Raw genomic sequence first — 23937 nt, forward strand, 5'->3', positions numbered from 1 at the left:
AAGGATAGCGATCAGTGACGGAGGTTTGATTGAAAACTTTGATACTGTGTTACAGGGTGTGAAGATGGAGAGCGAGGTGTCAGGGGAGATGTAGGAGCACAACCGTGTGATGGAGAACTTAAGTGACGCCAGAAAAGGCAGATGATGGTGCCCGGCTTGTAACCAACCCCGTTCAGGCCCCCCTTTTGTTCCCATGACCTAGTCATCAGGATACAATTGTCAGTCGTGACCGCCAGCATAAGGAAAGGAGTAGCGAGGAAGTGACAGGGTTTATCTACCATTAACCATCCAAGCCAGGGGGCTGCGGATCAACCGAAAGAAGGAGAAGGACGTGTGGAGAAGACAGGGGAATAGAAGCAACACAGGATCACAGTTAGGAGGGAAATACGGGAAGAGTGCTTGTGACAGTGATCAAACAAACAAAGGAGAAGGATGTGTGGAGAAGACAGGGAAATAGAAGCAACAGAGGATCACCGTTAGGAGGAAAATACAGGAATATTGATTGTGACAGTGACTAGGTAGCCCTGCTAGATTGTGCAACTATTATATTGTGGAGAATATATGTATGTACATAGTATGAATCTCGGTGGGTCATTCATCCTAGATAGTTTTCCCAGTTTTTGCTATCTCAAAAATTGGGTGGTGGCAGCTAAATCAGAAGGGTAAGGAAAAAGGTGACAGTACATATATATATATATATATATATATATATATATATATATATATATATATATATATATATATATATATATATACAGGCAACCCCCGTTTAACGAAACTTCACACAACAAAATTTCACTACAACGAAGATTTCATTTTACTACCATCTCCTCGTTTAACAAACATCAAACTCGCTTTAAAAAAGTTTTATCCTGGTAATTTTACCAAGTTTGAAAGCCCCGCCGTATCACACAAGCAAACAGGCTTTTGAATACACCAGGAGCTGCCAATACTAAGGCCTGCCTCAGGAGAAATCCTGGGACACCTGTGGAATCAAGATCAAGATCAAGATAACGCCTCTCGTGGACAACACGCACACCACTCACTCCCCTGTTCAAAACAATAACAGCAACAACAACAGCTCTGTCTTTCCTCGCTCAACTTATCACCAAAACGCCCTACAAAGTCGCCTAGCGTTGTTAAGAAAATCAGGAAGTCTCTTACTCTTGAAGTGAAGCTGGATATTATTCACAGACATGAGAGAGGCGAGAAAACTATAGCATTGCTCGCCACCATCTTGCCTCCATTTACTGTCTACTATCTTCAATTCTATTATGAAGGCTGGTGAGACCGTATCTTCCTTGCATGCTAAAAGAACCACCTGAACTTGTGACTCTACAATTGATAAAATGGAAAGCCTTGTGGAAATGTGGTACAAAAGTTTTATATGTGATACAATGATGCGCCCTTTGTTTACATTCCACAGGTTGTCGGTTTGTGTCTTTCCCGTTTCACTCTCCCTCCCTTCATAAATCTAAGATCATCAACATTATAAAGTTACGTACATACATACATTATTGTACATTATAATTGCTTAAGTTAAACTGCCTAAATGTTTAACTTCATAATTTTTACTTTCATTAAACTTTTCACTGTATTATGATGCACTCTCACTTTTACCCTCAATGGAAGTTCAAGTCAGGGGTTAAACTTGTTATAATCGGTTCGCTTAACGAAGTTTCGCTTAACGAAGTGTTTTTTAGGAACATATCCCCTTCATTAAGGGGAGAGTCTGGTTTAGATCGGGGGTGCCATATCTCCGGTAAATATGCATGAATCGCTCTGATTTTTATGTTGTGAAGTATTGGCATCATTTACATCAACATTAGACATTGACCCCCATTCTTGTCCCCCTCCCCCCCCCTCCAACTACAACTACAACGAAAATTTAAAAGCGAATCTCCGTCGTTATTATTGGCCCCACAACCTTCATTTTTCTGTGACTTAGAGACGTTATAATATGAAATGTTTCTTCGTCGTTAGATTTTTCATTTCAGCTTTTGAATTTGTTTTATGATTTTTTTTTAAATGTGTTTTTTTTTGCCTTTTTTTGACCAAAAAAATATTAATATAAAATTAAACCAGACATATATAAAAAAAACAGCGACGATGATTTGAAGATAAAGTATTCCTCTGCCTTTTAGTCTTTGTTTCATTGAAATCAAGCTAAAACTGGCTCCAAGGTTAACGTTAGAAGGGAATAACTTATGTTTTGAGATATGGGCTGAGAGAGGTCGCGAGAAACAGCGCAGCAACCTGGCGTGACTGTAGCTACGAGCACTGAGCCCTGTGACCGACCCACCGAACACTGATACCACACAGACTCGTCGTCAGTCTTGCCATATCATATCCACACAAAAAAAAGTTCAGATTTTAGCATTTTTTCGTAGAATTGGGTGGAAAAAAACTTACTCTGCTGATGTAAACAAACGCACAGCTGCACGTGGTTGAGCGCGGGACCTTTAAACGGGATTTAAAGGGAAACTATCGCAAGTTTCCTTTTAAATCTTTGCGAGATAGTTGCCAAAATGTATACCTACCAAATATATTTTTTTCACAAAAAGTCATTTTTTTTATATTTTTGGGGTCTCCAAACCGGACTCTCCCCTTAAGCGGGGGTTGCCTGTAAATATAATTATATATATATATATATATATATATATATATATATATATATATATATATATATATATAGTAAGTCCTCGTTATACGGTAGTTCTTTATCTGGTAAATTCATAGTTACGGTATTTGGAAATTACTACCCTCGATTCGATATATGGTGAGAAAAATTCACATACGGTATCCGCTCATGTCATCCGAGAGGGCCCTGAGCAGGGGAGCAGGGGTGATGACGTCATCCACGCCACACCTCCCTGCCACTCACAGTACTGACTCTAACTTGACCATCCTCGGAGCCTGTTATCTCTTCCCCTCCCCCCCTTTTTTTAACTGTATTACATATTACTTAAATGCATTACCAATTACACTTAACCCTCGGCTATCGCGCCCAATTGGGGCCGAAATAGCCGCGCTATAGCCGAAAACGCGATAGCCGAATTGAACAACTAATGGTGAAAATTGTTATTGGTACCGCAACCACAAATTTTACTCCTAATATCCCTTTTTTACTTCTTTTTAAATTACTGTATAATCCATTGGTACCAATTAAAACATGTCAAGGTTATAACATAAAAAAAATTTACATCAGCTCATTGTATTTACTAGAGATGTACCGATACATCGGTATCGGTCTCGGAATCGGCGGTATCAGCCCATTTTTTGGGTATCGGTATCGGCTTATTTTATGCCGATACTTACGATACCTAAAAGGAATTTACTACTTAGTGATATATTCGATATAAGATATTGATTACTGAGTAATTTACCTTTGCAAATGGCTTCAAAAAGCTTCCAGAATTGCTCCTATTTCACAAACGTTCTCAGAAGGATTTACAGCATCCCCAAAAACAAAGCCTCCCATCTGATAACGATCGCCGTCCACCAACTCATCCTGGTATCCAGTGCAGTAATCACTATAAGTAGTAGTATAGGTATCGGTGGTATCGGTATCGATAGTAGTATCGGTATCTGCCCAATTAGGTGGTATCGGTATCGGTATCGGAATCGGCCAAAATTCTGGTATCGGTTTTGACCAATGAGCGCTCAGATACCTCATGACGTCATGGCTGGGCGCGCGATAGCAGGCATCTGAGGTAGCGATAATGAAATTTTAGCAGCTTTTCATGGGTGCGTGATAGCAATAAAACGCGACAGCTGAAGTCGCGATAGCCGAGGGTTGACTGTACATGAATAAATGGAATATTAAAGGGTCTATTGCAAGCACAAATATATTCGTAATAATTATGGCAAACATTTAAAGCCTACTACCAGCAGCAAACCATGCAGCAACTGATAAAGGGCACAGATGGGCCTGGCAAGCCCACTATCAGCGAATGGTGGAAGTCATACAACATCAAGCACGCCTTAGATAACATCAAGTCATCTTGGGACGAAGTGAAGACGTCTACCATGAACTTGGCGTGGAATAAAGTATGGCCAGAATGCGCGCGTGACTTCCCAGGCTTCGCAGAAGACGACATCGGTGTGATCAGAAATGACATAGTAAATCTGTGCCATAGGGCTGGCTTTGATGAAGTTGATGATGATGATGTTCAAGATCTTTTGGAAACTCATGCTGAACCTCTCTCAAGTAATGAACTTATAGAGCTAGACAAGGCATCACAGGAGGCAGAAAAAGAGGGAGACGAGGAAGAAGAACCTGTGCGTGGCCTGGACATCAAAACTCTTAGAGAATGTCTCAGTGATATTGAAAAAGTTCTGGAAACCCTGAAGGAACGTGTCCCAAATTCTGCCAAGAGTACCAAAGTGGCTCATGACGTAGAGAAAAGTGTCAAGATTTAAAAAGAAATCTATGATGAAAAAAACAAGAAAAACTAAACAGTCTTCCATCTACGATAACGTCTTATCCTCGTCTGCCCACTCAGCGGAAGATGAGTAAGGGCTGAAATACATACTGTCCCTTAGCCTCTGGAGGGACATCATCTGATAGAATACATGGCGAGCGAAAGGTAAATAAAAACATTTTGTTTTGCATCTCAGCAAAACCTCTTGCCAGCCCCCCTCCTTAATTATCTCAGCCAACGCTTTAGGAAATTCACTTGCTGCTTTCTCATCACCACTAGCAGCTTCACCTTACACTTTAAGGTTAAGGTAATTGGCCCGAGCCTTAAATCGCATAAACCAACCCCTACTAGCCACAAACTCTTCACTTTCACTTCCTTCCCCCTTTTCTTCTTTCAGTGCCTCAAACAATCTTTTCGCCTTCTCCTGAATCACCAAAAGGCTCACTGGAATACGCCGTTCATTTTGTTCTTCCAACCAAAGCACCAACAATCTTTCCATCTCAATAATTAGACCACTACGTTGCTTGGTTATCACTGTCACTTTCATAGGAGCAGATCCTTTCACATGTTCCATAATGTGCTCTTTATCTTTGATGATGGTAGCCACAGTGGAACGACTAAGGCCAAGCAAACGGCCAATGTTTGTTGGTGTTTCTCCCTTTTGTGATCTCTTTATAATGACCTTTCTCTTCTTTGATGCACTACCATCAGAAGAAGAAGAGTCTGCCTTACGCTTGGGAGCCATAACCAAGAGAGAGAGAGAGAGAGAGACGGTGCAAACAACCAAAATGGCGTATGTACAGAGACTTGAAACGCTGTCTTCTTCACACTACAACCACACCACAACAAAGCGTATTCTTCCGCCGCGCGCCCGAAACTAGTTCGTGTTTGTTTACGTCGCTTACGACGCTAAACCACGTAAGACGGAATGACGCCTAATATTATTTTTTATGTTTTTATGGGCGTGTTCGTAACCACGAAACGTCGTAAATCGAGACCGTCGTAACTCGAGGACTCCCTGTATATATATATATATATATATATATATATATATATATATATATATATATATATATATATATATACAGTAAGTCCTCATTATATGGTAGTTCGTTATCCGGTAAATTCAGTTACGGTATTTGGAAATTACTACCCTCGATTCGATATACGGTAAGAAAAATTTACATACATGGTATCCGCTCATGTCATCCGAGAGGGCCCAGCGCGGGGGAGCAGGGGTGATGACATCATCCACGCCACACCTCCCTGCCACTGATAGTACTGACTTAACCCTTAACTTCCGGGGATTAAAATATTTTTTCCTGTCTAATGACGGGGAAAAATGGTACACCTAAAAATTGTCAGAACACAGTTTGAATACTGATAATTATTTTCTCTGTGTTATTCTGAATACAATGATGTACTTTCCAGCTCGATATGACGTCTGAGAGTTTAGTTATTGCCTTATCAAAGTTTCCTCCTCCGGGACGCGGTGTGACCAGTCAAGAGGAAACAGCCTGGAGAGCGACGCGCTCTCTCTCTCTCTCTCTCTCTCTCTCTCTCTCTCTCTCTCTCTCTCTCTCTCTCTGTGTGTGTGTGTGAGAGAGAGAGAGAGAGAGAGAGAGAGAGAGAGAGAGAGAGAGAGAGAGTAGGGGGAGGAAGGAAGGACATATTATCACTGATTTCTGAGACACGTGTGTGTGTGTGTGTGTGTGTGTGTGTGTGTGTGTGTGTGTGTGTGTGTGTGTGTGTGTGTGTGTCATATATCACTGATTTCTGAGACACGTGTGTGTGTGTGTGTGTGTGTGTGTGTGTGTGTGTGTGTGTGTGTGTGTGTGTGTAAGCATTACTCTCTCTCTCTCTCTCTCTCTCTCTCTCTCTCTCTCTCTCTCTCTGACAAGTGTTGATGTGTGTAGGCCCGCGTGTGTGACTCAGATGAGTTACCTTCTACTAATTTATTATAATGGAAGATAATGAAAAAAATGATAATATGATGATTTTTTCATGAACAAGAGTAAAACATAATAAGTTACTTTATAATAAAAAAAATATGCTCTGAGAAATAGTCACAATTGTGTTGCACAGGAGGGAATTCAGCTGTTATGCCAGGAGACACAGATAAATCAGGCATAACTGGGAAAAAATCATCATTGAATTCCCTCCATTGAAAGACAGGTCGGGGTCTCGCGCCACCTCTGCCACGCCCCCTTGATCGTCTCCCCAGAACGCGAGGAGCACGCGCATGCCTGCGTCTCCTAGAAACACTCTGTGTCCTTGACACATTATCTGGAGTCTGTTCTTCATCATTATTGCCTTCACTGTCACTTATACTGTGTAAGAGTCTCTGTCTCTCTGTCTGTTCTCCTGAGAAAGCAGGTGAATGATGCTCTACATCCGTGTCCTCACTACTAGTCTCTTCACTTTCCCCAGTTTCTTCTTCTATATATTCACTGTCACTTTCTTCTAGCTCAGAACCACTGCTAAGTAAAGGGTTCTGCCTTGCTCCATGGTGATTTACAATCTGACCCGATCCTTCGCTGTTATCACTGACCTTTCTACCCAGCGCGTCACGGAGTTGCCAAGTGTCGCCCATAAAACGGGAAAACAGTTCAGTTACCTCTAAAATTAGGAGCTCTTGTGGAAACACTTGTGTGGTAAAAGATGCCAGATACTTCTACTCACCATCCGCCTCAAGAGAGCGCGCGAGAGACTTAAAATTACGCCGGGAAAAATCTTGATTACTGGGACGAATCCCGTCACTTCGGACGTTCTGACGCAAACGTTTATATACGACCGCCGGAAGTTAAGGGTTAAACTTGACCACCCTTGGAGCCTATTATCTCTTCCCCTACCCTCCTTTTTTTAATCTCTCTCAAATGATGAACTTATAGAGCTAGGCAAGGCATCACAGGAGGCAGAAAAAGAGGGAGACGAGGAAGAAGAACCTGTGCGTGAGGTGGACATCAAAACTCTTAAAGAATGTCTCGGTGGTATCAAGAAAGTTCTGGAAACTCTGAAGGAACGTGACCCAAATCCTGCCAGGAGTAGCAAAGTGGCTCATGAAGTAGAGAAAAGTGTCCAGATTTATCAAGAAATCTATGATGAAAAAACAAGAAAAACTAAACAGTCCTCCATCTACTCGTTCTGGGCTTATAAGGATCTAAAGATCTTCGCAGCCCTAACAACAACAAGCTACTCGTTCTTCAAGCCAGTCAGACATGCCGTCCCTGTCACACCTGCCGACCCTGCTACAGCTGGCTCTTCCTCAATATCCTCTTTCTTCAAACATTGAAATGTGCCGACCCTACTACAGCTGGCCCTTCTACATCTACTTCCGACAGTGCAGACAACAACGTCTTATCCTTGTCTGCTCACTCAGCGAAAGATGAGTAAGGGCTGAAATCCCTGCTGTCCCTTAGCCTCGGGAAGGACATCATCTGATAAAAGACATGGCGAGTGAAAGGTAAATAAAAACATTTTCTGTTTATTTCTTTTGTGCAGTACTTTTTATGATTATTTTCATGTATTTTCATTTCTGTAGGGGTGACTTTTATTACATGTTATAATGGGTTCGGTATAGAGTAAATTCGATATGCCATAAGGTTTACAGGAACGCATATGTACTGTATAACGAGGACTTACTGTGTGTGTATATATATATATATATATATATATATATATATATATATATATATATATATATATATATATATATATATATATATATATATATATATATATATATATATATATATATATATACACAGGTAACTCAATTTGATTTACGCATTTTTGTTATAACGCAACTGAAAAAATATTATAATTTAATTCAATTTGCGCAATCAGTTTGCTTATACGCAATTTGGCCCAACGCATTTTCAAAATGAGCGCCAGAGGCAATTTCAAACTGCGCGCCAGAGAATTCTGCAGCTGGCCTATAGGTAAAAGCTCTGGGGCTGGATCCAAGAAGCAGGTTGTTGTCTATGTTGGTACAGACAACCTCCATAGCAACCTCCTGCTCACATACCAACCTTCGTAAAATAGATTCGTTGCTGTTGGCAAGTGGAGGTTGGTAGCCCGCCTAAAAGTGCTCATTGGTTGCTAGGAGCTGGATCCAAGAAATTTTAACAATGTCAGAGCAACCTCCTGCCGCTAAATGGCATCCATGAACGCTTGGAGGGATGGTGACGAGGTTGCTATGAGGTTGCTCTCAGGTTGCTGGTAACACCACCTAGCCCCCAAGAAAGGATTGTTTTGTAATGCATAAAGTGAAATCTTACATGGAATACCAAAAAATAAAGCAGAGACGAGATCGCCCACAGATGAGGCTGCGACTTGGCCGCTTCTTCTGAAGTCTTCTTCTGGCCCTTTTAGCTTGCGTATTGTCTTTTACCACAATATTTATGTTTCCACTCCTCTATTGCCTGCTATAATGGATATCATATCTTAGTATTCATATACGCTCATGCCATGGGGATAACCTCGAGTCCGTGCCAATGAGTGATAGTGAACTACTAATGAAATACTGCAGTATTTCATTAGTAGTTCACTATCACTCAGTGCCACGGAGTCGAGGTTATCCTCATGGCATGAGCGTATATGAATACTAAGATATGATATCCATTATAGCAGGCAATAGAGGAGTGGAAACATAAATATCGTGGTAAAAGACAATACGCAAGCTAAAAGGGCCAGAAGAAGACTTCAGAAGAAGCGGCCGAGTCGCCACCTCATCTGTGGGCGATCTCATCTCTGCTTTATTTTTTGGTATTCCATGTAAGATTTCACTTTATGCATTACAAAACAATCCTTTCTTGGGGAAAGGTTAGTAAAAAGCTAATAGAGAGGTAGTGTCACTAGCAATCTGAGAGCAACCTCATAGCAACCTCGTTACCGTCCCTCCAAGCGTTCATGGATGCCATTTTGCAGCAGGAGGTTGCTCTGACATTGTTAAAAAATCTTGGATCCAGCTCCTGCTCTTCTTGTGCCTTATGTGCAGTCTGCCAGCACTGAGTACAGACGGAATCTCTTCAATCTGCTTATAATTCACCAAGATCACCCCAAATCGTCCTTCATCTTCTTCTGCATGTGGGATTATTTTTGATAAGTGGATTTTTGATAAAGTGGTAAAACTCAGAGGAAGATGGTGACTGACTGTGGTGTGAGTGGTGAAGGCAGTGACACAGTGAGTGTTTTGTTTATGTATTCTTTGTTTTGTCGTTTTCTCTTATTAATTTTTGCTTTCTCTTATTATTTCTTGCTTTTCCCTATACTTTAAATACACTTCTAGTATTTAGAATGGTAAATAATAAAAACATGTTAATTTAGCCAAATAAATAGGGTATTTTGTGCGAATTTTTTTGGAAAACATCCAACATCCCCCCCTATTATCTATTGTTTCTTATGAAAATTACATGTTTTTTTAACACTAATTTTTATATACGATGCATTTATATATATATATATATATATATATATATATATATATATATATATATATATATATATATATATATATATACACACACACACACACACATATATATATATATATATATATATATATATATATATATATATATATATATATATATATATATATATATATACACACACACACACACACACACATATATATATATATATATATATATATATATATATATATATATATATATATATATATATATATATATATATATATACAGTAAAGTCCCGGGTTACGTTGGTCTCGAGCTACGTCAAACTCGTGGTTACGTCAGTCAACTATAAGGCAATTTAAGATTTTAAAAATTGAAAATTTATAAGTCGTAAAGTGCGGGATTTATTGTTATTGTTGGCAGCCAGGCATCACTAGTGGTTACCCACTGCACCGCCCGCCTCACACTTGAATACAATAACACCCTGCCTCAGTTCCACCACACCGTCGCCCCTGGCCAGTGTAATCCTACTTCTGCGTTTACTGACTCAAGTTCTTAGTATCTTGCTCAATGGCACCAAAGAGAAAACTCCTTAGTGACAGCAGTGATGCTAAGAAAAGGAAAACCATTATGCTACAAGAAAAAGAGGATATAATTAAAAGACATGAGAAGAGATGCAGCAGCTGTGTGTGAGGAAGTGAAGAAGAAAATGTGACAACGGGGAGGTTGACGACCTTGAGGGCTCGCGCACCCATCACGACAATAACAACTCCGCAGCCTTCGCCTGGGCCACACGACACTCGCAGTTCACTTACACCGTCTGCGCCTGTCTGCTGATCCCTATTGCCCTCTCCTATTGCATTTCCTGCTCCGCTGCCTACGCTTCTACTCCCACCGCACTGCACTACGCTCCCAGCTGTCCGCCCTGGGCGTCACAACATTCGACCTGCCCACTCTCCTGGCGGCCTCAGTGGTCCACCTCTCTCGGCAACCTGCAGTCCTTCGCGTTCGCGGCCCTAATCAACAACAAAAACAAGCTTGTGTTTCGTATTCCTACATAGTTGTAAATAATATAACAATATAACTTTTAACTTACCTGAATGACCATAAACAATGATTGGTTAAAAACTCGATAATATGCTTTGAAATGTATGGAAACTCGAGTTACGTACAAAATCAACTTACGTCATGTTTCAGGAACGTAACTCTGACATAAACCGAGACCTTACTGTATATATATATATATATATATATATATATATATATATATATATATATATATATATATATATATATATACAGGCAACCCCCGTTTAACGAAGGTTCACACAACGAAATTTCATTTTACTACCATCTGCTCATTTAACGAATACCAAACTCGCTTTAACGAAATTTTATCCAGGTAATTTTTTCCAAGTTTGAAAGCCCTGCTGTATCACGCAAGCAAGCTTTTGAATACACTAGCAGCCGCAAATACTAAGGCCTGCCTCAGGAGAAATCCTGGGACACCTGTAGAATCAAGATCAAGATCAAGATCAAGCCTCTCATGAACAACATGCACCACTCACTCCCATAACAGCGTCAGCAGCAGCTCGTCTTCACTTGCTCAACTTCCCACCAAAACTCCTTGCAATGTGGCCTAGCATTCCTAAGTAAACCAGGAAGTCTCTTACTCTCGAAGCGAAGCTGGATATTATTCACAGACACGAGAGAGGCGAGAAAACTATAGCATTGCTGGCCACCATCTTGACTCCATCTACTGTCTCTACTATTTTCAAGTCAGCAGACTATAAGAAGGCTGGTGAGAGTGTATCTTCCTTGCAAGCTAAAAGAACCACCTGAACTCGTGACTCTACAATGGATAAAATGGAAAGCCTTGTGGAAATGTGGTACATAAGTTTTGTATGGGGTACAATGATGCGCCCTTTGTTTACATTTCACAGGTTGCCGGTTAGTGTCTTTCCCGTTTCACTCTCCCTCCCTTCATAAATTTAAGATCATCAACATTATAAAGCTACGTACATACATACATTAGTTTACATTATAATGACTTAAATTAAATTTAACTGCCTTAATGTTAAACTTCATAATTTTTACTTTCATTAAACCTTTCACCGTACTATGATGCACTCTCGCTTTGCTTACTCTCAGTGGAAGTTCAAGTCAAGGGTTAAACTTGTTATAATCGGTTCGCTTAATGAAATTTCGCTTAAGGAAGTGTTTTTTAGGAGCGTAACCCCTTCGTTAAATGGGAGTTGCCTGTATATATATATATATATATATATATATATATATATATATATATATATATATATATATATATATATATATATATATATATATATATATATATATATATATATATATATATATATATATATATATATATATATATATATATATATATATATATATATATATATATATATATATATATATATATATATATATATATATATATATATATATATATATATATATATATATATATATATATATATATATATATATATATATATATATATATATATATATATATATATATATATATATATATATATATATATATATATATATATATACATATATATATATATATATATATATATATATATATATATATATATATATATATATATATATATATATATACAGGTAACTTGATTTACATAATAGATGCGTTCCAAGAGGCATCGCGTATATCAAAATTCGCGTAAAACAAACATGTAATTCTCATAAGAAGCAATAGATAATAGGGAGGATGCAGGATGTGGTCCCAAAAAATACCGCGGTATTTAATTAGTAATTCACTATCACTCAGTGCCATGGAGTCAAGGTTATCCTCGTGGCATGAGCGTATATGAATACTAAGATATGATATCCATTATAGCAGGCAATAGAGGAGTGGAAACATAAATATCGTGGTGAAAGACAACACGCAAGCTAAAAGGGTCACAAGAAGAAGAAGAAGCGGCCAAGTCTCCGCCTCGTCTGTGGGCGATCTCATCTCTGCTTTATTTTTTGGTATTCCACGTAAGATTTCACTTTATGCATTACAAAACAATCCTTTCTTGGTGGCAAGGTTTTTAAAAAGCTAATAGAAATGTTGTTTTGTGAACATGAATGTATATATAAGAAAGTAACACCACCTGGAGAGGTGGTGTTACCAGCAACCTGAGAGCAACCTCATAGCAACCTCGTTACCATCCCTACAGGCGTTCATGGATGCCATTTAGCGGCAGGAGGTTGCTCTGACGTTGTTAAGTTTCTTGGATCCAGCTCCCGGCAACCAATGAGCACTTTTAGGCAGGCTACCAACCTCCACCCACCAACAGCAACGAATCTTTGTGGATGCTATTTTACGAAGGTTGGTATGTGAGCAGGAGGTTGCTATGGAGGTTGTCTGTACCAACATAGACAACAACCTGCTTCTTGGATCCAGCTCCAGAGCTCCCACCTATCGGCCAGCTGCGGAACTCTCTGGCGCCCAGTTTGAAATTACCTCTGGCGCTCATTTTGAAAATGCGGTTGGGCCAAATCGCATATAAACAAACCGATCGCGCAAATTAAATTAATTATAATATTTTTTAGGTCGCGTCATAACAAAAATGCGTAAATCAAAACGCGAATCGAGTTACCTATATATATATATATATATATATATATATATATATATATATATATATATATATATATATATATATATATATATATATATATATATATATATATATATATATATATATATATATATATATATATATATATATATATATATATATATATATATATATATATATATATATATATATATATATATATATATATATATATATATATATATATACACACACACACACACACACACACACACACACACACACACATTTAACACTCGTTTTTGCAAACTAAATGGTGCAGGCACCAATCTGGATAACTATTTTCCTTACAGGCATGAATTGACGAGATTTAGAAACAAACTTCACAAAAAAATAATAAAGAAGCCAAGACGAGAAATAAACTCACCTGTCACTTATAGCTCTAATAATCTGCATATGTGATCTTTACTACTGTGCTTCACTACTGTGCATCACATCAGCCACTCTGGGCCATGTCTTCCCCTGACACCAGACTACCTCACCCCCCACCAACACACTACCTTTGTCTGGCTTTGTCTTGTTGTAAGCTGTCTAAACATTTGTTTCATGACTAGTTTACCATTACAACTAGCCTATTATAATTATACAATTAAAAAAATAAAGGTTAACTACATTACTTAAAGAGATTATTTTGACACAGAGGTACGAAGTTGAACCAGACAAGTAATAAATAACTTCACAGCATCCCTGTCTCACCTCAACACATTAATCAAGACTCAGAGATGTCCAGACTAGTCACAATATAGCAAGCTGGCGTGACACTGCTGATGGTGCCTCGCGACACCCTGACTTACAAGTGAATAATATTTTCTAGAGAACTGGGGATCTGATGCAATATCATCCCATCATGCTCAAGGAAGTCACCATTGTATACACAATCATGTGTAAAAATTTCATGTCAATCAGATGAATACAAATATCAAAAGAAGGACGAAATGAGAAAAAATCTTTAGGAGTGAAAATCTCAAAAGTAGGCTTTTTACACTTCAAAAGATTTCTCTAAATTGGTATAAACTCAGATCCACTTTTTTTTGTATCATTTTAAATAACTCAAATGCAATTTTTTGTTGGAAATAGATTTTTTATAATGTCAATAGAAAATGAGATACAAGAAATAGAAAAAAAAGTTTTTGAGAAAAAAATTCCTTCGAAAAAAATAGAAAAAAACATTTCCAACAAAAGTTGCACATATGTACAAAGTCTCTATGGTAATTTTCTTTAAAGCAATTAACTGAAAAACTAATTTTGAGAAAATAAGAAATGAAAAAATTGCATTTTTTGTATCTCCAATACCATTCACCCAAATTTAATTAAATTTATAGAATGACCTACATGTACACCCACAAACATACTAAAGTTTCAAGCCAATTGGGCTTACCATATGGGAAATATGACCCGTGTTAGATTACTTCAGCACACCCCTTAAATTAAATTAAATAAGTTTGAACGGGTTGGCCCAACAAGTGGTGTGTAGCTAGTGGTGGGAAGTACTCTCCAAAAGAACACTGCAACTGTTACTGCTGTGGTACTCTGTGATGCTGAAACTACAGATTTTCTTCAGGTAGACTTTGGTCTGTTTAGTATTAATCTTTTTTTATTTCTATCACAAGACAGTACTTTTGGAGAAGATAAGGAGCAAAAACTAAAAAAGTATTGATTTGCAGCAAAAATAACAGATAAATTCAAAATAAGTTGAAAACTACCACAAGAAAATAGTTTCGTCCACAACTGAGAGATTAGTAAGTAAAATTTTCCCCAATAAACATTATATATTTAACCCTTTGGGTCTATCTTTTTTTTTTTTTTTTTTTTTTTTTTAAGGCAGGATGACATTATTCTGTTTCAAATAAGCAAGTTCTGGAACTACACAGGACTCTTGAATTGTAGATTGTTGTAGGTGTGTAGCTATTTCAACATTACTTGCCTTCATAATACTAGAATATTCACTGGTACAATAGCCTGATGGTCTATTTTACAGAGGACGGTAAAATAAGTTTACAACTAAGTTTGTCTATATTCCTGGGATCAACAAAATAGTCTATTTATTTACATATTATAATTTACACAATTATGATATTAACAAAATAATTCACCTTAACCTAACCTAACCCCACACTCAGATGAAAGCATGTTTTTACTAGAGAAAGTAGTCAGTCTCACTGATATGAAAACAGAGTGCACCACTGGAAAGTAGACTTCTCAGTACAGTAAGTCCTTGTTTTACGATAGTTTGGTTTACGATAAATTCGCAGATAAGATAGTTTACAATTACTACCAATTTTTTTATTTACAATAAAAAATTCACAGTTACGATATTCAAAATTCCAGCCAAACTTGTTGCTGTGCACTGTAGCCAACTACGAACTAGTCACTTTTGCGCCACCACTACAAACACAGTGAAACCTCGTGCTTGGTGATATACTTACATTATTCTCCACATTTAATACCAATCCCTGTCCAAAATGTCACAGAAACATAATTTAGATCATGGTGAAGAAGTGGTTAAGGTTAAACAAACCAGGAAAAGTTTAATGTTGGAAATGAAGCTTGATATAGTCAAAAGGAAGGAGCTAGGAGAATGTTTGTCAGCCATTAGCTGTTCCCTTAATTTACCTCAGTCAACTGTTACTGTTTTCAAGAATGCTGTAAGTATCTAACCCTTAACGTTCGGTGATCGTTTCGGGACAATTGTAGCATCGCGTGCGGAGAGGCAGGGATCGTTCCAGGAATCATGATTTTTCTACGCTAAACGTTTTAATTTCTCCCCCTTACTATTGGTCCTGGGGCAAGTGGAGGTATCTGGCATCTTTTCTCGCTCGCTTCCTTGAGCCTTGAGACATATGTTCCCTCACAATAAGTCATCTTTTCCCATTTCGAGGCGACATCTGGCAACTCCCGTGACCCGGAGGGAGGAAACGGTACTCCGAGTGATGTTATGTCAGTGTTACTCGGTAGTGACATTGAGGACAGTGATGAAAATGAAGACAGTGATTTTTTTATTGAGACAGAAGAAAGTGAAGACTTCAGTGATTTTTTTATTGAGACAGAAGAAAGTGAAGACTCCAGTAGTGATTCTGATAGTGATCTGGGAGACAGAGACGAACCCTCACAGCGACATTCATAAACCTCCTCACATACTCCCCACGAGCAATGCGCTGGTGTGTGTCATCCCTGGTTGCCTCTACAAGACTGTGCTTGTCAGCCAAGTCACATAAATCCCATTGGTAATAAGAGTTGCCAGATTCCAATTTTTATAGAAATCCACAATACTTGTAATATGTGGTTTCTTTTTTTCTTTTCCTGTTTTGCACATCATTTCATATATCTGAGTTCTCATTTTCTTGACATGAAAGTGCAAAAGTTCCTACTTTTACATCAAATTCAAATGCCCGAAAGGAGAGAGAGAGAGAGAGAGAGAGAGAGAGAGAGAGAGAGAGAGAGAGAGAGAGAGAGAGAGAGAGAGAGAGAGAGAGAGCGCTGTGTTATCAGAGCTTAGGGGGGTATTTCTTAGCGGTGGGTTCTGCCATGGGTTTGAGCAGAATTTTTTTATATGCAATAACTTTGCTCTCAGAGGTCATAACATGTTGAAAACTACATCGTTATACTCAGAATAACACAAAGAAATATGCTTTTATAAGGAAAAAATTGTTTTAGCATTTTTGAGAGATGTAATTTTTCCCTGCTGTAACAGACGAAAAGTAAATCAACTCCCCGTACTTTAAGGGTTAAGGAAGCAGCAGCTAATACTTCAAGCCTGTAGGTGAAATTACTCACAAACCATCAGGAACCCATTATGGATCGGATGGAGAGTTTGCTTAAAATTTGGATATACAGCCAAACACACCAGCATGCCCCACTCTCGTTCAGCCTCATTTCCGAAAAGGCCCTGTCTATTATTGAAACTTTAAAGGTTGAGATGGGTGTGAAGGATGTGCAGTTTAAGGCCAGCAAAGGCTGGTTTGATTGTTTCAGCATCAGTCCAACATACATAATGTGAAGGTGTCAGGTGAAGCTGCCAGTGCTGACCATGAAGCTGTGAGTTAACTAAATTAATTGCCGAGGAGGGTTACAGTGCAAAGCAAATGACTAATTATGATGAAACAGGCCTCTACTGGAAGAAAATGGCCTCCGAGATGTACATCAGTAAAGAAAAAAAACATGCCAAAGGATTTAAAGCTGCCAAGGAATACTCCAGGAGAGGTACTTACGGGGATGTAGGCAGTGCTGCAGACTGAGTGATTCCCCGTGTCCTCTCTTCCCGGTTCCCTTTGTGGTCTCATTTATACAATTGAGCAGCTGCAGCCTGCCCTCTAAAGACAACTTCTACTACTTCCTACACTACACTACAACACCTTACACTTTTACACTCTCTTCAAATCAAAATTTAATAATGGCTTCACCACGCCCTGCCTCGGAGTCCCCCTCTGGGAGGGACCATAAATGTCCCCAGGTCGGACTGCCCTCTGCTGTCGACCTTGGGTGTCTTGACACTTCATCTAATACTTTCACTATCAATTTCTGCAACATTCGTGGCCTTCGTTCTAATTTTCAATCTGTGGAACACCACCTCTCCTCTACTAAACCTCATCTTCTCTTCCTAACGAAACACAGTTGTCTGTGACTACTGACAGCAGCCCTTTTCTGTTCCCTCCTACTTGCTCTATCCTCATTTTCAATCCAAAGCTGGATGTTGCGCATACGTGCGTAACGACACCACTTGCTCTCGTGCCCACAATCTTGAATCTTCAGAATTTTCTACCATCTGGCTAAGACTTCAATGTCACTCTCTAACTAAATTCATCTGTGCTGTATACCTCTCACCTAATTCCTCTGACTATGTAAAATTCTTTGACTATTTGACTTCCAAGGTGGAGCACATCTTATCTCACTTTCCTTTTGCTGAGATCTCCATTTTAGGGATTTCAATGTTCACCACCAGCTTTGGCTTTCATCTTCTTTCACTGACCAACCTGGTGAACAAACCTTCAACTTTGCTATCCTTCATGACCTAGAGCAGCTAGTGAAGTTCCCTACCCGTATTCCTGACCGCCTTGGAGACACGCCCAACATTCTTGATCTTTTCCTAACCTCCAACCCTTCTGCTTACTCTGTTAAACTTTCCTCTCCGTTGGGCTCCTCCGACCACAATCTAATTTCCGTTACCAGTTCTATCACTCCAGTGCAGCCTCAGGACCCGCCTAAGCGGAGGTGCTTCTGGCATTTTAACTCTGCTAAGTGGGAGGAACTAAGGCAGTACTATTCTGATTTCCTTGGGATGATTATTGTTTTCATGTCAGAGATCCTTCTCTTTGTGCCGAGCGCATAACAGAGGTGATTATCTCTGGCATGGAGCTATACATTCCTCATACTTTCTCTAACCCTAAAGCTAAAAAGCCTTGGTTTAACTCTGCTTGTTCTCGTGCTGTCAATGATAGAGAGGCGGCTCACAAACGGTTCCGTAGCCATCCAACTGCTGAAACTCATGCCCTATATATTTCTGCCCGTAATCATGCCAAATCTATTCTCCAACTTACTAAAAACTCTTTCATCAATAGAAAATGTCAAAGTCTTTCCAATTCTAACTCCTCTCGAGATTTCTGGCATCTAGCCAATAATATCTCTAACAACTTTACTTCTTCGTCTTTCCTCCTTTACTTCATCCAGATGGCTCTACAGCTGTCTCTTCTTTTCTAAAGCTGAACTCTTCGCTCAAACCTTTGCTACCAACTCAACTTTGGATGATTCTGGGCATATTCCTCCTACTCCTCCACCCTCTGACTACTTCATCCCTAAAATTAAAATTCTTTATAAAGACGTTTTCCTGGCCCTCTCTGGCCTTGATTCTCGGAAGGCTTACGGTCCGGATGGAGTCCCTCCTGTTGTTCTCAAAACTGTGCTTCCGAACTCGCTCACTGCCTGGTCAAACTCTTTCATCTGTGTCTCTCTACTTCTATTTATCCTTCTTGCTGGAAGTTTGCTCACATTCAACCTGTCCCTAAAAAGGTGACCACTCCAATCCTTCTAACTACCGCCCTATAGCTTTGATTTCCTGCCTTTCTAAAGCCTTTGAGTCTATCCTTAATAGGAAGATAATGAGGCATCTATCAGCTCACAACCTTCTCTCTGATTGCCAGTATGGTTTCCGTAAAGGCAGATCTACTGGTGATCTTCTTACTTTCCTAACTGAATCTTGGTCATCCTCTTTTAGGGACTTCGGTGAAACCTTTGCTGTCGGCCTTGACATATCGAAAGCCTTCGATAGAGTCTGGCACAAATCTTTAATTTCTAAACTACCCTCCTACGGATTCTATCCTTCTCTCTGTACCTTCATCTCCAGTTTCCTTTCCGATCGTTCTATTGCTGCTGTAGTAGACGGTCACTGTTCTTCCCTAAAACTATCAACAGTGGTGTTCCACAGGGTTCTGTCCTATCACCCACTCTCTTTCTATTATTCATCAATGATCTCCTAAATCTGACTCAATGCCCTATCCACTCCTATGCTGATGATACCACCCTGCATTATTCAACAGCGTTCAACAGACGCCCAACCCAACAACAATTAAATGACTCAAGGCGAGATGCTATAGGACGCCTAACTTCTGATCTTTCACTTGTTTCTGATTGGGGCAGAGAAAACCTGGTTTTGTTCAATGCCTCAAAAACTCAATTTCTACAACTATCTACTCGACATAACCTTCCAGACAACTATCCTCTCTTCTTCAATAACACTCAACTTCCCTCTCCTCTACATTAAACACACTCGGTCTATCCTTCACTAAAAATCTAAACTGGAAATTTCACATCTCTACTCTTGCTAAATCAGCTTCCAAGAAGTTAGGTGTCCTATGGCGTCTTCGTCCATTTTCTCTCCCTCCCAGCTGCTTGCTCTGTACAAGGGCCTTATCCGCCCGTGTATGGAGTATGGCTCTCATGTCTGGGGGATCCACACACAGCTTTACTAAACAAGGTGGAATCTAAAGCTTTTCGTCTTATCAACTCTTCTCCTCTAACTGACTGTCTTGATTCTTTAAGTCACCGCCGCAATGTTGCATCTTTATCTGTCTTCTACCGCTGTTTTCATGCTGTCTGCTCTTCTGAACTTGCTAACTGCATGCCTTCCCCTCCTGCGGCCTCGCTGCACAAGACTCTCTACTTCTTCTCATCCCTATTCTGTCCATCTTCCTAATGCAAGAGTTAACCAGTATCTTCACTCCTTCATTCCCTACACTGGTAAACTCTGGAACTCTCTACCTGTGTCTGTATTTCCACCTGCCTATGACTTAAACTCTTTCAAAAGAGGAGTGTCAAGACACCTCTTACGTTAACTGGACCCTCCTTTTAGATTTTTTTGTTTTTTCTCTTTCTACTTTCCTCTTAACAGGGCCTGGCAACCAGCGGGATTTTTTTTTTCCAACACTTTGTTTGCCCTTGGCCAGTGCCCTTGTAATGTAAAAAAAAAAAAAAAAAAGGGAGGAAATGCTGAAGGCGACCTAAGCTGAAGCCACTATTGGTGTACCATTCAGAAACTCCAAGAGCACTGAAGTGACTAATCAAAGATTATTTGCCTGTCGTGTGGAGGTCAAACAAGAAGACTTGGTTTACTACACCCATACACCAGAACTACTTCAGCTCGTACTTGGCACCTAAACTAACGGAATACACCTCTGCAAATAATATAGCAAATCAGTTTCTTCTTATCCTAGACAACACTTCCAGTCATCCAAAGTGTATGGAAGATTGGACTGAGAACATTGAAGTGATGTTCCTTCCTCCCAACACTATTTCATTGATCCAACCAATGGATCAAACTGTAATTAAAACCTTTAAGGCTTATTACCAACACCACACAATGAAGCAGCTGATTAAAGGCACGGATGGACCTGATAAGCCCACTCTCATGGAATGGTGGAAATCATACATCAAACAAGCCATTGACAACATTAGAACCTCTTGGGAGGAGGTGAAAAGCTCTACAATGAATGCTGCCTCGGAAAAATTGTGGACAGAGTGTTGTAACAACTTTAATGGTTTCCCGGATTCCATAACTGAAGTGAAAAAGGATATTGTCAAGCTATCCCAGGAAGTGGACTTTACTGAAGTGGACAGCTTGTTGCAGAGTCATGCAGAGCCTCTGAGCAATGAAGCACTTTTAGAGTTGGAGAGAGCAGCTGCTGAGAAGGAAGAGGAAGAAGAAAATGAACCAGAACCAGTTTGTGGATTAGACATCAAGCCTCTGCAAAACACTTTCAGTTTTAATGACTCTGCAATGGAATTGCTGCAAGAACATGACCCTAACCACAAAAGAAGTAACAATGTGGTTAATCAAATGGAACAGGCGATGAAAATCTACAGAGAATTATATGACGAGAAACGTAAAAAGGTGAAAGTCCACAATCTCAGCTCTTTTCAAACCTGTAGCTACACCATACATTTCAACCACTGGACCATCAACTTCAAGTGACCAGTTTGAAGGATATGATTCACCTGCTTCACACTCAGCCGATGCGTCACCCACTTCATCTGCCACATCAGCTGATCATTCTCCCATGAGCCCTCCTACCGAGTAAGGCAGGTGAGGACCCTGCTTACCCTTAGCCTCAGGAGGGACAAAGGAAGGGCCTCAGAGAGGACCTATACAGAAGATTAACATTAAGAAAAGTAAGTAAAACGGTATTCTTGTTGTTCAATTTGTTTTTGTTTTTTTTCGGTAATACATGGCATATAAGACACACCCCCATTTCATCAGGTCAAATTCAGGAAAAAAAGTTTTTAGTGTATTTAAGCACATACTGTTGAAAGTAATCTAGCAGCACATTGTGCAAGCTGAAAACATGGTCAATTTGCAGTTTCACCCAACCATGGAATCTGGTATGTGGTTTATGTTTTTCTGGTGAGAAATGTAGTGAAATGATTCATGGCAAGCGTCATTTCTGTTATTAAATGAATATTTTTCAAGTTATGATTATTTTTCTAAACTCCAACTTAGGCCTAGTTTTCATTCTCACTGATCTTGGGGGATCAATGGGAAATCAGGTTTTTGAGTGGGGGAGCATAAAATCAAGTAACGTGAATTGCAAAAACGGTCAGAAATCAACAAAATCACAAAAATAACTCTGAAAATACTTTATGGTGGAAGGCGCCAGGTGGACATGGTGTCCCAGCAGTTAGTTTGTTTACATCAAGCAGAGTTGCTAACACTATGCTCTTGGCTGTATTTGTTACACCATGGCCCATAGCCTAAAAGCCCTTGCTGCTGCTCTATTACTATGCTCCTTGGCATAATTTACCACTTGTAGTTTGTAGGGAAGCAGTGGTGTAGTGGATAAGGTAGTGAGCATAGGATCAAGCAGATGTCCATGTGTATGTTAAAATCCTACCATGTACCGTCTTGAAACTTCGTCATTTGTCAAGTGGTTTAAAATTATCTGCAGGTAACTCTTGATTTACGTGTGTTTGATTTACGCGTTTTTGTTAATACGCTACCGAAAAATATTATAATTAATTAAATTTGCACGATCAGTTTGCTTATACACGATTTGGCCCAACTGCATTTTCAAACTGAGCGCCAGACGCAATTTCAAACTGCGCCAGAGTGAACAGCAACGGCAAGTGCTTGTGAGGGGTGAAAACATTGGCGTCCTGTGTTTATTTTTTTACTAGTGTTTACTTTTATACTGTGGGGTTATTTTTCATAAGTGGATTTTTGATAAAGTGGAAAAGCTCAGAGGAAGATGGTGATCGACCGTGGTGTGAGTGGTGAAGGCAGTGACACAGTGAGTGTTGTGTTTATGTACTCTTTGTTTTGTTTTCTCTTATTAATTTTTTGTTTTCTCTTATTATTTCTTGCTTTTTCCTTTACTTTAAATACACTTCTAGTATTTAGAATGGTAAATAATAAAAACATCTGAACTTAGCCAAATAAATAGAGTATTTTGTACAAATTTTTTTTACCACATCCCACATCTCCCCTATTATCTATTGTTTCTTATGAGAATTACAAGCTTGTTGTATGCAAATTTTCATATACGCGATGCCTCTTGGAACACATCTATCACATAAATCAAGAGTTACCTGTACATGTCACCATGAGACCCAGGTCATATATGGTGTAATTGCCTTACACCAAAGATGAGCTTGGGTGGTGATATGGACCCACAAATGGGTACCACTGTAAATAAAGTTGCCTGCGCCGCTAATAGGTGAAAGCTGAACAGCGCTTCCCATACTCTTTAAGTATACCTACAGGCTCTATAGGCTATGAAAAAAAAAGATTGTGTAGGTTGATAATTTTCCTCCTGCTGCCATAACAGTGAGGGTGTTGATGTGTTTAGTTATGATCAGATAGAATAGGACATAGAGTCAAGGGACAGTCTTTGCAACAGCTCCCTGATGTTTTCTCTTTTGATGTTGGTTTATTTATTTTTCCCTTTTTTT

The 23937-nt window shown here is 39.2% G+C and overlaps 3 protein-coding genes across 8 annotated transcripts in view; 1 reads left to right on the plus strand and 2 right to left on the minus strand.

Moving 5' to 3' along the window:
- The window catches only part of LOC123512047 (breast cancer metastasis-suppressor 1-like protein), a 139930-nt gene that overhangs the window by 108757 nt on the left and 7236 nt on the right, over window positions 1-23937 (minus strand). The gene's annotated exons all lie outside the window — the stretch shown is intronic.
- On the minus strand, window positions 4714-5169 carry LOC123511828 (tigger transposable element-derived protein 1-like). The gene has a single exon (XM_045267877.1). The coding sequence runs from the start codon at window positions 5167-5169 to the stop codon at window positions 4714-4716; it is 456 nt and encodes a 151-aa protein (XP_045123812.1).
- Window positions 15966-21964, plus strand: LOC123511829 (tigger transposable element-derived protein 1-like). The gene is made up of 3 exons (XM_045267878.1): window positions 15966-16148; window positions 17476-17538; window positions 21122-21964. Exons 1-3 carry the CDS (start codon window positions 15966-15968, stop codon window positions 21962-21964), a joined length of 1089 nt encoding a protein of 362 aa, XP_045123813.1.

This window comes from Portunus trituberculatus, chromosome 32 (assembly GCF_017591435.1).
Source record: "Portunus trituberculatus isolate SZX2019 chromosome 32, ASM1759143v1, whole genome shotgun sequence".
Taxonomy (NCBI): Eukaryota; Metazoa; Arthropoda; class Malacostraca; order Decapoda; family Portunidae; genus Portunus; species Portunus trituberculatus.

What these genes read in the sequence shown, in the direction of transcription:
- LOC123511828 (XM_045267877.1), bottom strand. Translation starts at nt 5,169, where the DNA reads ATGGCTCCCAAGCGTAAGGCAGACTCTTCTTCTTCTGATGGTAGTGCA.
- LOC123511829 (XM_045267878.1), top strand. Translation starts at nt 15,966, where the DNA reads ATGTCACAGAAACATAATTTAGATCATGGTGAAGAAGTGGTTAAGGTT. An exon ending in TTACTGTTTTCAAGAATGCT is followed by an intron (nt 16,149 to 17,475) that starts GTAAGTATCTAA and finishes TGATTGTTTCAG; the next exon opens with CATCAGTCCAACATACATAA. An exon ending in CCAGTGCTGACCATGAAGCT is followed by an intron (nt 17,539 to 21,121) that starts GTGAGTTAACTA and finishes CCCATACACCAG; the next exon opens with AACTACTTCAGCTCGTACTT.